At 37.9% G+C, this 15,243-nt stretch overlaps 1 protein-coding gene across 5 annotated transcripts in view; it reads left to right on the top strand.

The window, feature by feature from the left end:
* The window catches only part of NRIP1 (nuclear receptor interacting protein 1), a 77,207-nt gene extending 64,543 nt beyond the window's left edge, over positions 1-12,664 (top strand). For all 5 annotated transcript variants that reach the window (XM_069870451.1, XM_069870417.1, XM_069870434.1 and 2 more), the window contains one exon: positions 3,758-12,664. In XM_069870451.1, coding sequence (XP_069726552.1) covers positions 4,123-7,611 — 3,489 coding nt within the window. In that variant the 5' untranslated portion in view covers positions 3,758-4,122 and the 3' untranslated portion in view covers positions 7,612-12,664. The remainder of the gene's footprint in view (positions 1-3,757) is intronic.
* Positions 12,665-15,243: the final 2,579 nt, after the last annotated feature.

Raw genomic sequence — 15,243 nt, 5'->3', positions numbered from 1 at the left:
GCAATGTTATTAATTTACTGTGGCTCTCTGGTCTGTAATCTAGTATGCAGCAGCTAAATATCTACTGGTTTAAGTAGAAGGCTGCTGTTGGTTTAGTCACCGATTTAGGTTTTACAGTTGAGACATTCCTTATTTCAAAGAATTATTTAAAAATAAGCAAACATTCAGGAGTAAGAAGCTGTTGGTTCAGATTTTGTTCTTGTTTAACCTATTAGAACATGTGTTCTCAAATTTAAGTATCATTTGCAGCAGTAATACTTCACAGTAACCAAAGGATCTTAAAGTTTATTATCATTCTTTCAAAATCTTTGACTGATAAGTATATCTGTAGTTTGCAAACAAAGAGAAAATTCAACAACTACAAAAGTAATATTAATATTCTGGACATTCACAGTTTCTATAGTTCACTGTACATTTTAATATTCTCTTATCTTGCCTGCTCTGCCCACAGTTTCTCCCCAGACACATTTTCAAAAGCAGTAGGACTGATTTCCCATGGTATGCTCCACTTGGGGAGTGTCTTCCCCAGGTTACAACATTTGTGCTGCGAGACCTGCTGGTGCTTTAGTTCTGTCTAGAGAAACATGGCTTAATGAGCTGTGGTTGGAGTGCATTCCTGGAGGTTCTGAAACAAAGTCTCTGCAAAACAAGTGTTTTATTTATTTGTTCTGATACAGAGATCTGGGAGAAGGTAGTTGAAACAATACAACCCAATGCAGTTACATGGTCAAGAAAGCGCACAGACTTTATCAATTGCTTTTGTCACAATAGTTAAATAGAAGTTTTATGTCTAGAGGTTTATAGGCATTAGAGGTTAATGTTAGAAGTTCATTGCAATAAGGTTACTTTGGCCCTTACTGGGAAATATGAGGTCTATTGCTGTAGGGCTTCTCCTTTCTCTTCTTTTCTGCCTTCTTTCTTTGTATTCTTTGTTTATTTCTTTGGTTCTGGTACTTTCCGAAATAATACATAATAGTGAGATAAATTACTAAAATTTCAGTGGGTCCAGGGAAATCCTCTGGTATGGTCTACATGTTTTTAAAAGGATGCTGAATGGTTGCCTTAGTGTCGAGCTAAACATTAATTTTCAAATCTGATTCAATTTCCACATGACCACACTTTAGATAGTGAAAGAAGAGCATATTGGGTTCAAAACACACAGGAAGTGCTTAGTTATGAGATCATCTTCAAACCCTACTACCTGGCTTTCCATCACAAATAAGCTGTAGGCTTAGACTTTAAAATGTGATTTCAGTTCTTGACGGATGACTTCATTGCATTTGTGTATTGTACATTAGGTCATGTAAAGTTTACTTGTGCTGCCATACCTGTTGCAACACTGGATCTGAAGAGGCTCTTTAGAAGGATTGCAAATGTCTCTCTTGTTGCTTGTATTTTAGGTGCTTTTTAGATGTCATTGTTTTTACTGAAGGCTTCTTTGCATCAACCTGATTTCTGTAAAATTCTCTGTATTTTCGTAGCAAAGGTAACAAAACTCTTATTACAGTACCCAAGGGAATTGCACAAATGCGTTGGGGTTTTTTTATTTAATTACCTAGAGCTGTAATGAGTGAAGTTTTACTGAATATTGGCTTAATGGTGCATTTGTTTGGCGCTTGATCTTAAAGGTGACCTGTAAGTCTTGCTTTTATCAGAAAGTAGGAAGCCTTGAAAAAGTTTCAGTTTTATACTCTTAAGGATACTCTGTATCAAGTGTTCCTCACTCCATTTTAAGAATGGCAGCTGTCAGCTTAATTACATTTTGAAATATGAAAATGTGGCTGCAAGTAAACAGTTTTTGGAAGTTGGAAAACTGTGTTTTCCAGATAAAATGCATTCCCAAATATTTGAGGAAATAAGTCTTGTTGTGTTGATGTAATGGTTGCTGGATACTTGATGTATTCATTGACAACCTTGATTTTTCAAGGATTTGTTATTTCTGATTTTAGTCTCATTTGGGTGGAAATGATACAAAAGCCCACTCAGAGGTGCACAGATTTTTGAAGAAACAGCAGGATGGTTTGGCAATTATTATTTAGCTAAATCCACACTTAAGTTGTACTTGCATATTTGAATGGACGCTGTCTTCTACAGGTAATTTTGTAAATGCTGGTTAATGTAGACATAAATTTCTGAGGTAAGTACTAAAACCCTAGCAATAGCTACCGGCTTTTAATTAGACATTTAGATACATGAGTATACACATTTACGCTAAAATGCATTGCTGGTATCTTAATTCCTTCTTTTTTTTTTCTTTTACTCTCTTTTACTTTTTTTCTTTTTTTCTTTTTTTTTTCTTTTTGAGATAGCTTAGTCTTTAGAGTTTCTCTAAATGACTTACAATCTAATAAGGGACTAGTTGCGTAGGGGGATATATGAGCTGTTAACATCATGGCTGCCCAGTTGTTGTTCCTATTCTTTCTTTCTTTTTCAGATCTGATATCTTCTGACTTCTAGTTGCCTGTAGCTTTGAATTAAAAAATAGCTTCTGGGAAATCAATCATAAAATATTCATTTACTTTAAGGAGGCAAAGATTTCATTTGTGTACATCCTTTTTAAACTTGTAAATACAAGTTTTCAATGGGCTCCTAGACTGTGAAAGCAATTTCGAGTTAGGTATGTGGAAAGATGCATAGCTAAAATGGTATGATAGTGTTGAATATTTATGCCAGTTTAAAACCAAATGAGTGAAGGAGTAGTCATATGTGGTGTAATGATCTCACTATTGAACTGTGGTGACTCTCTGTGGAGTTCATGTTATCACTGACCAGTAATCTAAAAATGAAGAGATGCATCTAGCATAAGCACCATTGTTATGCTTTTGAAACAGCATTTTATAGCATACTGCCTCATCCAAAGAAGTACTAAGTAGAGATATTCTGCAGTCTTTAAAAATAACAAGGCTTCTGGGAAGACCTGTGGGGTTTTTGCCGCTATATGTCTTAATACATGAAAGAATGTGAAGGTAAAAAAAATCTCCAGCAAAGGGAGGATTTTTATTTTGGGATTTATATTGTATCAGGAGCATAAGCACCGTTTTCACCACTTCTATCACATGACTCTTCCAGTGACCTGTGGTATTTGGGAATTGTAAGAACAACAAATTTCCTTCCCCTTGTGCTATTGTAGTAGATTTTGCAATAGTGGATAGGCCTTGGCAGCAGTGACAACTTGGTTCCTGCTTTTATCAATATCATCTACCTGCCAAACAAAATTGTGCTGCCTATTCTGTTATTTGAAAACAGATACAACATGAACCTGAACATTGACTTTAGGCATGCCTCTTCCCCTTAATTCTCATTTAGAGTGATAGTCTGCATGTCATGTGTATTTACATCAGAAGAAGAAAGGTTGATCCAACTGTGAAGTAAAATCACATGTAATTTTTTTAAATTTATAATTTAAGTGCTTTAAGATTTTCCCTTAGTGGTTGCTATTCCTTATTTTCAGCTATAGTATAGAAATTTGATAAGCATTTTGAACAGCTATACTTATGATAGCTAAGCTTAATTCTGAGATGGAAAATTTTATAGAGAAACTGTTTTCGCAAAGTTCTTTTAGTTGCTATGTACTTTGCTCATTACTTGACTTTTTCTTCTGGAATGTCATTATTGCTTATATGTACTGAGTCTCTGTCTAAGACAGTGTGTTTAAGAGAAGAAGAAGAAACTTATGCAATTAGATCTTATCCTAAATTTTTTCTCTCTTGACCACTTATTTGTTTTGTTTTGTTTTTTTGTTTTGTTTTTCACTTAGGAATTTAAAGTGCTTGGTGGAGATGGCAAAACATGAAAAACAACCTGGCTTCCTGGAGAAAGAAGGCAACAAATACTTAAAGGGACTGTATTACCATGGAACCGTGTTTTGAGTGCTCTTCCTAGACATCTTTCAGAAATATTCGAGATATCAGCAGATTCATATGATTGGAAACCCAGCTCATCGAACAGTTTACACTAGAAGAAGCCTGTTTGGAATATGACATTTTATATTGTTTCTGAAAGTCTGTGAAAAAGCACTATAGACATCTACCTGTTATTTCTTAACTCTGTGTCTCAATTCAGCTACAGCAGAACTAGTCTTTGTGAATAGAACCAGAGCCCTTTTGGAAACTTTTATTGAACATGACTCATGGAGAAGAGCTTGGCTCTGAGATGCACCAGGATTCTGTTGTTTTAACTTACCTAGAGGGATTACTAATGCATCAAGCAGCAGGAGGCTCAGGTACTGCAGCTGACAAAAAGTCTACTGGGCGTAGTGGAGAGGATCAAAACTTTAAAATTTCTGGAAATACATTTCCCAGTTGTCAAAGTAATGGTCCAGTTCTTAACACAAATACATATCAGGGATCTGGCATGCTGCACCTCAAAAAAGCAAGACTGTTACAGTCTTCAGAAGACTGGAATGCAGCAAAGAGAAGGCGGTTGTCTGATTCCATTGTGGATTTAGATGTAAAAAAGGAAGCTTTGTTAGCTGACGTGGTTGAAAATGTGCCTAAAGGCAAACAGGATAGCACATTACTTGCCTCTTTGCTTCAGTCATTCAGCTCTAGGTTGCAGAGTGTTGCTTTGTCACAGCAGATTAGGCAGAGCCTCAAGGAGCAAGGATACTCCCTTAGCCCTGATTCTTTACAGGTGGAGAAAGATTTAAGGTGCTACGGTGTTGCATCCAGTCACCTGAAGACTCTGCTGAAGAAGAGCAAAGCAAAAGATCAGAAGCTGGACAACAGCCTGCCTGATATAACAAAGAACCTGCCCAAGGAGAGGTTTATAGAATCTCCTCAAGCAGTGCAGAGCGGACCTAAAGTGATAAATGAGCCACTGTCATGTGCTGCAAGGTTACAAGCTGTTGCAAGCATGGTAGAGAAACGGTCTAGTCCTGCTGCTTCACCAAAGCCCAGCGTAGCATGCAGCCAGCTAGCTTTACTCCTCTCAAGTGAAGCTCACTTGCAGCAGTATTCCAGGGAACATGCTTTAAAAGCACAAAATGCAAATCAAATAGCAAGTGAGAGACTTGCAGCTATGGCCAGGTTACAAGAAAGTGCTCAGAAGGATATTGGCCAATTTGGTTTATCAAAAGGAGTGACAAGCCATCTCAATGGTCAAACAGGATCATCAACCAAAACAGTATCTAGCAAAAGCAGTGTGGCACCATTTCAGAGTTCAATGGGAATCATGCATTCATCTCCAAAAAATGTGGGATACAAAAGTTCTGTGGAAAGGAATAATCTGAAAACATCTCCCAGCAACAGTTTGCTCTTGCATCTACTGAAAAGCCAGAATACCACCAAACATATAAAAGGGCATGAACGGAGTGAGAGAGCTGGCATTTTTGAAGACAGCAGCACACCAACTACTATTGATGAGTATTCAGACAACAATCCTAGTTTTACAGAAGACGACAGCAGTGATGATGAAAGCTCTCATTCTAACTGTCTTCCTATAGACCTATCCTTTAAACAGAGGACAGATAAACCAGACACAGGTCCACCTGCTTCATTGGATAACCTGACTCAGTCCTTGCTTCATAACTGGGATCCGAAAGTTTCCTGCCCAGAGAACAAGGAAGACAAAGACACTCCAAAAGCTTCTAAGCTTAATCCCCATCAGAAAGTAACACTACTTCAGCTGTTACTTGGGCATAAGAGTGAAGAAAAGGTAGACAAGAGTAATGATCCTCAGGGACCACACAGTGCAGCTGATGTGGCAAAATTCACTGTACAGACTGGTAAAAGGACTCCTGTTACTGACAGTCCCAGTACCAATCGAATGACTCCATTAAGCACTCCACCTTTGCTGACTTCCGCAAAAGCAGACTCTCCTATAAACCTCTCGCACCAATCATTAGCCATCAAGCGTAGCTCACCACCATATGCCTGCAGCATCCAGCCAGACAGGCTGGTGAATCCTGCATCTAAACATTTGATAGACCTTTCTAAAAGTAAAGAAATTCAAGGAGCCAAACTGAGCAGGAATGACAGTCCCCAGAACTCTTCAGCTTTCAGTGCCAGCAAGCTGCTACAGAACCTCGCTCAGTGTGGCATGCAGACTTCCATTTCAAGTGAAGAACAAAGAGCTAGCAAACAGCTGCTAGCAGGGAACACAGAGAAACCTGTTGGCTTGATTGATAGATTGAACAGCCCTCTGTTTACGAATAAATTGAGTACGCATGAAGAAAATAACAAAATATTCAGTTGTCAGCCTGCACCTACTGAACAAGGACTTCCGGGTTCGGAAATAGAAAATCTCCTTGAAAGACGCACTGTCCTTCAGCTGCTTCTGGGAACTCCCAATAAAGGTAAAAGTGAAAAGAAAGAGAGGATGCCTTTACGAGATGAAAGTCCTCAAGAACAGACAGATAAGGCTTTGAATGAGCAAATATTGACGGTGAAAATAAAAACTGAACCATCTGAAGAATCATATGTTCCTTATAATTCAAACGCACAACAAGTAAGAGAGTTCAAGGGTAACACATTTCAAGGATTTGTTCATTCACTGCAGAGAAACACAGTTGCTTCTCCAGCATCTGAGGAGTTGAAATCTGAGCCTGTCTCACCTCAGGATTTCTCTTTTTCCAAAAACGGCCTGCTAAGTAGGTTGCTGAGACAGAATCAAGACAGTTACCCTGTAGATGAGCTGGACAGAAGTCACCGAAACAGTGAACTGACACACTTTGAATCAAAGAGTCTTTGCACAGTACCGAAGAAGAGGAAGCTTCATGCTGAGTCATTGGAAAGTCCATTAAAAAAGATGAAAAGTAATGTGTCTGATGCTGCAAACAATCACGCTTCTCCTACCGAGGCACTTTACGGGCCTTTGCTTAACCAGCAAGAACTGAAGTACAGCAGAAGCGATGCTGAATTTAAATATGCTGTAAGTCATGGTTCAAATAATGAAAGTGAAAATAGGAGCTGGTCTAGAGATAGTAAAGGCTTTAATGTGTTGAAACAGCTGCTTCTCTCAGAAAACTGTGAGAGAGATCTGTCACAACATAGGAATAACATACTAACAGAGGGCAAGAAAAAAGGAAACAAAACCAGTGTAACAATTAATAAACCTGAATTCAGCATTTCTTCAGTAAATGCATTAATGGGCAGCCCTGTGCAACAGAACAGTTGTGTAGATCATAGAACATTTCAGTATCCCATAGCAGCAAGAAGTCCTGCCAGTTCCCCCTTCCCTGAACATTTAGGTAATACAGTATCTAGACTCGAGTCCGACCAGTTTAGCATGTGTTCGATGCCCAATGAAAAAGGGCCCATTAGATGGGTGATCACAGGTATGGACAAGAATGATTATGACAAAGACTCTCCAAGACTGACCAAAACCAATCCAATATTGTACTACATGTTACAGAAAGGCGGCAACTCTGTTACTAGCCAAGAAGCACATGACAAAGAAATTTGGAATGAACCTTCATTCACTGATGGTTCAACTCGTGTTACAATCAAAGAGGAGTTGACATCTGATGCAGAGCTTAAAACTCCTTTTAGTAACTTAAGAAGCCCTTACAACAGCCATATGGGGAGTAAGACCTCTCATCAACATGGTGTGAATGGAGAAATGCATGGACTTCTGGAAAAAGTGCTAACAATCAAAAAAGAGCCAGAATAAACTATAGCCTCCTCAATGAGTTTACAATCGGTGGTTTTGAATCTTTGTTTAAGAAAAAAAAAGACAAACAAAAAAAGAAAAATAAAAATGAGTACGAACTTTACTGTATAAATTGAGCATGATTTTAGAAAAGCATGGTCTAATTGAAACATGTTTTCATTTAATAAACTTTTTATTTTTCTGGTGATGTTATTTAAAATACATGTAGATAAAATTTGCTTTACAATAGATTGTCACAAGAAAACGAGAAAGGTTGTAATTTGTACAAGACACTTCTGTATGTATCAAATTACGTTATGAGTACTCTTTGATCAGAGTCTTATTTGGTTCTGCAAGTTTTTGGTATAACATAAATTGTAAGCGTACAGCCTAGGTGGTGGTAATGCTGCGTTTCCTCCCTCCCTGTAAAATAATCCTTATTTTTTGGAAGCCTGAGCATAGAGACAGTGTACTTTTTTTTTCTGAATGTTTAATATGTTTTGTGACATTTTAAAAATAACTTTTAAGAAATGGAGCAGTCCGTCCAAGGTATTAGCTCGTCATATTGGAAAACCTGTGTCAGTGTTAATAATTGAAAGGCACTGAAATGTAGGTTTTAGTGCTTCCAAAATTTTTACTGTTATTTTTAAATATTGTTTGTGATCCTGCCAGAATAGTGGTGTAAAACTGATTTTTCTTCCATGTCCTGCTCTTGACAAATGCCTTCCTCAGTATCCTTAGCCATACTTAATGAGTTATAGTTACAGTTAAGTGTTTTTTCTAGGTTTTTATACAAAAGGCAGATTTTCATAGGCCATACAAGTACTGCATAAGTCCTTTTGTCAGTGCATTCCTATCCCCTCCCTGCTTAAAAGGGGAAAGCCAAAATGCCTCTTGGAAGAGTGCTATTAATAAAGCTTAGTACATGTATTTGGTGAGGAAAATGGTGGAAAGCTTGTGAAGCAGATGAGAAGACTTGTCTGTTTAGCAACCTGCTTCCCCTCTAGAAGCTAAAGCAACACATTGGACTTCCACTCAAAAATGGTATCGGATTTTAATGAAAAATGTTTTGGCCTCTTTTTACAACCCGAGAAAAGAATCCATATTCTGACAGTTTTTATTATTCTCTGAACAGCTGATATATGGTTTAATGCACTACCTTTTCACTGGTTTTAGAGTAATTTTTCAAGTTGAACTGAGGATAAAATGGTGTTTTTGTCATGGTCTGTAAAGGATAGTGGGACATCTCTGAGAAATCCTCCTCCTCTGCCCTTTTCCTCAGTCTCCACCTGTGCTGTGATTTATAACATCTGGCAATATCAGCTGGAGATGGGAGTAACTGAAAATTACAGTCAAAGCTGAGACCTTAAAAGAATTGCTGGCTGGGGAGGAGCCATGTGGCTCTGCTTTCCTGTTAACACTGTCAGTGTTAATTCTGTTTGCAGCCCTTATTTCTTGGGAGGAGGAGGAGGACAAAACCCAGTTCCTCTAAATTATATGCATGATTGGCAACCATAAGTTTTGCTGAACCTTTTACATGTGTGGAAAAAAAAAAGTTCTCTGTAGCTTCTAATTTGAGTAATAATCCACTATGCTGTCAGAAGACAGCGAAGTAGTTGACTTGCAAGGGTCATGAAAGTTACGCTCTCTTTTAATTTTGACCATTTTCACCATTGAGAGCCAATGACTTGACAAAACCCCTGTTTCTGTCCGTCTCCTGTTTGCATAGCAGAGATGAGTGATGGGGCATTTTGCTGTCTTGCTTTCTGGTTCAGTTTCAGAGAGTCTTTTCCCAGACTGCTGGCTTGCTGAGACAGAGGGAGCTGTTGTTCCCCTCTTATCCGCCACCCCTTGCCTGGGATCTGTTTCCGTTTTTTCCAGTGCAGTCTCTACTGAAAGGGACTTCTCTCTGCCAGCTGAAAAACGCACCACTATTCTGTTTCATCCCTCTGGGGGATACCTTCTTTTAGGGAACACAAATATTTGGCAGTATCCAGTATAAAACATTCCCCCCTGGTTTATATAAGAAATAACAGAGTCATTTAAATATATATTTTTATGTTATTTGGGTGAAGCGTAATATATTAATGGGCTGTACAAAGAAGATTTATATTTTAAAACCTTCACACATCTAGTATCATTTTAAATGTCATTGTCTGAAGTATAATATAAAAATAAAATTGTTTGGTTTTAATACTGCATTTATAAGTGGCCCAGTGACAATTCAGATGTCTCAGAGTAATCATTAACAAGATAAAATATATTTTGGATTGATAGTGGAACTGAATTCTTTTTATATGAGTCAACCCAGCAGAAATATTAAAAGATGGTATTTGTTCCATCCATTAAATGTCTCTTAAAGTCTTAATTGATTATTTTTCTGGAAACAACATGTATATAGCTAGGAAATATATGCAATATAGAATAATAGATGGTCCCCAGAGTAAATACAGGGCTATAATTTACTTGGAAGGGCTCCGCAGAAAAATGCAGCTTGAATGGACATGAAATAATCTGGTTGGAAAAACTTCATCAAAACAAAGCTGAGATAAAAAGTAGGGAGAAGAGTCTAACCCTAAGAAAAAGTAATATTGGAGTCTAGGAAGTGTGTTTACCTATGTATTTATTCTATGGTACTCTATTGTTATAATATATACTTTTGAACATTTAGTTTTTAAAGTTTTAGGAAACTTTAAGTTAAAATGTTAACAGTTTGACCAGTTAATGATTTAGCTTTCTTTTTAGGTGATGTTAATGAAAAGGGTATTACCATTCTCACAGACGTCAGTAAACCATAATACACAAGAATTTGAGTTTAGGACATGATGTTCATGAAAGAATTTTACCTTTTGTAGACATTGCGATCTCAAGCAGCATGTAATATAACTGTGAGGCCCTTGGGAGAGGGTGGAGCATGCTAACTTCATGCTTTTCAGACAGCTGCTAAGAGGGCAATAATCTCCTATGTGAAATTCTCCAGTATCACTGATGTTACCCCTCGCTAGGTAGGAGGTCTTTAAAATCTTGACTATCCACACTTACAGCCTTTAAATCTGAGGACCAAAGGCTTTTTAATCTTTTTATCTTGTAGTATGGGTAAGTAAGAAGAAGTCCCCCTTGTTTTCCTTGGGGACTTTCCCATCAGAAAAGGAAGGTACAGAAGCTGGGTGTGCTGCATCAGCAGAATGACCATGTTTTTCCAAGTAGCTTAAAGATCCTTGATTTTCACTAGGTCATCTGAGTAGTGCTTGACATTCTCAGCAACTCCTGTTTCCTTGTTTCTGTAAACATTCACTGCTAGGTTATGCATTTCGGCTGTCCGCAGTATGCTTCCTCGGTCATGGGAGTAGAAGCTTCAAAGATAGTTCTGCAAACTCAGGAGGCTGAAGTTTCAGCTATGCTTTCAGATTAGAGACTTGAAGGAACATGGAGCCCTTTCAGGTATTAGCAGTGGCTGTGTAGGCAAAGAGGTGCGGGATAGATGGGTGCCATTGTGTGATCTCATCATCAAAGGAGAAGGAGGGGAGGGAGGGGAGAAAATCATCTCCCAGTTTTAGCTGCGTGAGACTGCTGAGGGAAAGCTGTCTCCACCCCATGGAGCAGGGAAGAAGTTAGTTAGAGATGTGTCTACTTCACTTAAAATTGCAATTGCAGCCCCTTGGGACTTACACCTGAATTAACTTTAACCTCATAGCAGCAGTCGGGTTGTAAAGTGCCCGATGCCTTACTTTAGAGGGCATCTACAGGCTCATGCTGCTTCACCCACTGTGGTGTAGTGCTCAAGCTAGTTATATTTGGGGATTGTCTTACAATTGCCACACAGGCATGCCTTTTGTTTCTACAGGAAAGTGTACGGAACTGAGGTAACCAGATTTCTAAGTGTCTCCTCTGCCAAAATTTAAGGAAATGATGGGGTGGGGGTAACGCGTGACTACGGACTCAAAGCTGTTTTGCTGGAGGGCTTCTCTGCTGATACCGTGTAACTGAGTGGCTCAGTTTGAGAAGTTTATCAACACTATGAGATCAAAAGGGAATTCAGCCATAACTTTCACTTTTCTTAGCCATTTACTCTTAGTAATGTTTTTAAATTTTTAATTTACCAATGTTTTTAAAAGAAAGAAATGAATGGTTTAAATTTTCCCTGTTAAATGTTGGTGAAAGTTACAGCTCTCATTGACGTCAGTGACATGATATTACCAGTTTTTTCTCTGTCACATCTTACAGAGGAGTAAGCTGGTAAGTATATATTATATATATTTATATATAATGTAAATATATTGACTTGTTACACCTATAATATGTTGAAATTGGTTTTTAAAAGGTGATGTAAATAGTGGTTTCCTTAATGAGAAATACATATTTTGTATTGTTCTAATGCAAAGGAAGAAAAACCCTTTTAATCTTTTTTGTTATGTATATTCCATGTATAAGTGTAAATATGATCACATAGGTTTAAAAACTTTTGCATGTATGTATACAGTTGCAAGTCTGGAAGAATGTATAGAAAAATACTTTTATTTAAAGTTGTGATTACCTGCTGCATGAAAAGTGCATGGGGGACCCTGTGCATCTGTGCGTTGGCAAAAAAAAAATATGTCTTAACAAGTCAGGTCAGTTCAAAACACAACAGTATTCCACTTCTGGACATGACTTCTGCTGTGGTATTTTAGCTTTGTGAAAGAATGTGCTTCAAATCAAAAGGGTCTGGATTAAAAAAAAAAAACAAATGCAAAACTACTTTTAAAACATGAAGTACTCATATAAATATAATCAGTCATGTAAATTCAGGACTCCATTTTGCGTAATTGAAATATTGTACCAGGACTATTCCATCCCTGTAAAGCAAAGGAATATTGATTTTCATTGCCATACATTAGAATTCAGGATTTTACCACAACCAGTTTTATTGTGATGTGTCTTCAGTAATTTATCTAACTGGTCTCATTTTTTTATTAGAAATTAATTTCCTCATGTGGTGTCACAAAACTGTACATACTGCAGTGTGAAGTTTTTTTAAATCTTTCAGTGTTTACTTCCTGCAGAAGATTTGAATAAATGAGAAAAATGCATTGTCTTGATGGCTTTTAAATCTGCTTTATTTCATGTGCACTTTTCATTATTGGAGGGTTAACGGGCTCTCTGCATCAGTGATATTAATATAATTTTCTGACAACAAAAATATCTCAAGGAACTAAGGGACACACAGCTTTCAACGGGGCTGCTGACTGGAAACAGTCATGGAGCTGGAAATGAAATGATCTAAATCAGATTAGCAGCTTCACTTTACATACCACCATATTGTGTTTTATTCAAACACCTTTCTGCTTATTGACTTGAAATCAGTGACCACGCACTGGTAACCTCTAGATGAGAATTCTCATCTGAAAATTTTAAACAAAACATTGTTCAGGTCCCCTGTGTAGGGCTGGAAAGGTGTATTTTCCCACTAGGATCTACTTTGGTCTGTCAAAGAAGACATTTTAGTTGTATTCAATTGAAGTTCTTAAGCAAACATTTAGAAAAGTGAATGCAAATTGTCTGTGGAGACTGTACAGAGATTTAACAGTGCACTTGCAACATATTTTGCAGCTCTTAAGTTGGGTTATGACATCAGTGCAAATTGTGGATTGCAACATAAGTACAAGTGGTGTTCGAAGATACAGAGGCACACTAAGTCTGGAGCCGTAAGCAGGCACTTTGGTCATAGCTGTCTTGGGTAGCAGAAACTGCTATTTTCATGAATCATCATATGTTTTCTGATCTCTTAGCAATAAACATACATGCATGAGGTTCTTCGGAAGCTTTCTTGAAAACAAATTATAATCCATAAAGTTAAAACAATAATTCCAACTCCATAGATCTCAGCCGGCGCTTCAAGTATATAGCTGAACATTTTGATTGTTTTCCTAAATGGAATAGGATCTGGATACCGGCTATCCTTCGGTATCTCTTTAGATATGTTGTCTTAAAGTACATATAGAATGCCACCAGTGGTACTCAGTAGTGCTTCAGAGGGAAAAGACCAGTGGCCCAGCTTCTGCATAGACTCTTGTCAGTGTAAATAGGGTTGCTTCTAATTTGAGGGATGAATGACTAAGCCAAACTACAGCCACGTGAAAAACTATGATATACCTGAGGAGCCAATCTAGTTTTCTAATGGCAGTGAAGCTTGGAAATAATTTTTGAAATACATGCTTCCTTCCCGAGTCAGTTCCTTTGGCTTTAATTCTATGAACCAAGCAGAAATCGATGGTATGCCTCTATTTCTTATGTGATGGTGCCCTAGGACAGTTCCTTGGAGCACCTGCATATCACTGTTTTTCTATTTTATTACCTGGAGTTCAGGCTCTTAGAACTTCACTGTATTTATTCAATATATTATGCTGTAACACCAGGTAAAACTTGCATTGTGTCTATCAGAGCAAACAACCCTGGGGAGCTGAGCGTATGATACACTTAAACTGCCTGTGGAATGATGAGGATGTTGAAGTGGTATAAATTTTCTGAGACGCATTTCACTTTGAGTGAACGTTAACAACATTTGCATAATGATTCATCATAAACTCACTCAAAAATACCTCAAACCTCTAGTGAACTTTTTACAGACAGACCTATGGTCATGCAGACTCTTCTTGATCATCAATTTGTTCCTCACAAAATTAAACACGTGTGTGGTGTTGATGATTTTTTGTAAAACAGCCACTGGATAAAGAAATGAAAGGGTTTTCTTCAGAGATTTCAAAATGGGGGATGGGGAAAGGGTAGCAATTATGTTCACAGGACTTGGCAGCCCAATGTTATGCTCCTCAGTGAAATTAGCAGTGTGGGTGTTGAGGACAGATCTGGACACTGATAGATCATTTGCGGGCCCACGCATTGTGGAAGCTTTAATCAGAGTAGAAAAACCTGTTGCACTAATACAAATAAATCTACACGCTGTAAAGCAAATTATTCTTCATTGACTAAATTTTGTCAAGAAAAATTGGGTTTTGAAACTGAAGAATACCATGACAAAGGTTTTCTCTATGACACAGCTTGGCACACTAGACATGTAATGTACCTATGGGGATGTCTGTAGGGACTTGGTATGAGCCTCAGGCAGTGCCTAGGACATGCAGGTAATAAATGTTGATAAAATTTTTATTTCCTTTTGATTGTCAGAGGGACTCAAAAGGAGCATGGCACAAACTCAGGGCATGAAAATCCTCTCTGCTGGTAAATATCAATGCTGCTAATGAAAGAGCATATGCTGATCCAAGCTCACAGCAGCGCACTTTGATTTGACTTTTTAAGGACTGCTTGCTCTTAATGAATAAAGAGATTTGTCACTATTTCCAGATTACTTTTCTGATTAAACTGCTTGGAATTTAACTGAATGCAAACCGACCATTATTGACTTGCAGCTGTGCCAGTTAGATAAGTTTGATGCCTGCCTCCACGATTAAACTGATGATGTGCCTTCAGTGCATCTTGGGGTGCTGGGGAGTGATGGAGAAATAACTGTGCGGCTTATTACAGTATTAGATGATCTTGATTCCCTTTGCCTAGTCTAGTTTGGTGAGACAAAAATACTCTCTCACTAAACGGAGGGCAAACTGGGCTATTCTGTAAGTTAGTGGTTCTGTGGGGGCTCTGTGGCCCGTCTTTACTGAA

Source organism: Phaenicophaeus curvirostris, chromosome 1 (assembly GCF_032191515.1).
Source record: "Phaenicophaeus curvirostris isolate KB17595 chromosome 1, BPBGC_Pcur_1.0, whole genome shotgun sequence".
In the NCBI taxonomy this organism is placed as follows: Eukaryota; Metazoa; Chordata; class Aves; order Cuculiformes; family Cuculidae; genus Phaenicophaeus; species Phaenicophaeus curvirostris.
Note: the sequence above shows the minus strand (reverse complement) of the source record. Positions and strands in the feature narration are given on the sequence as shown.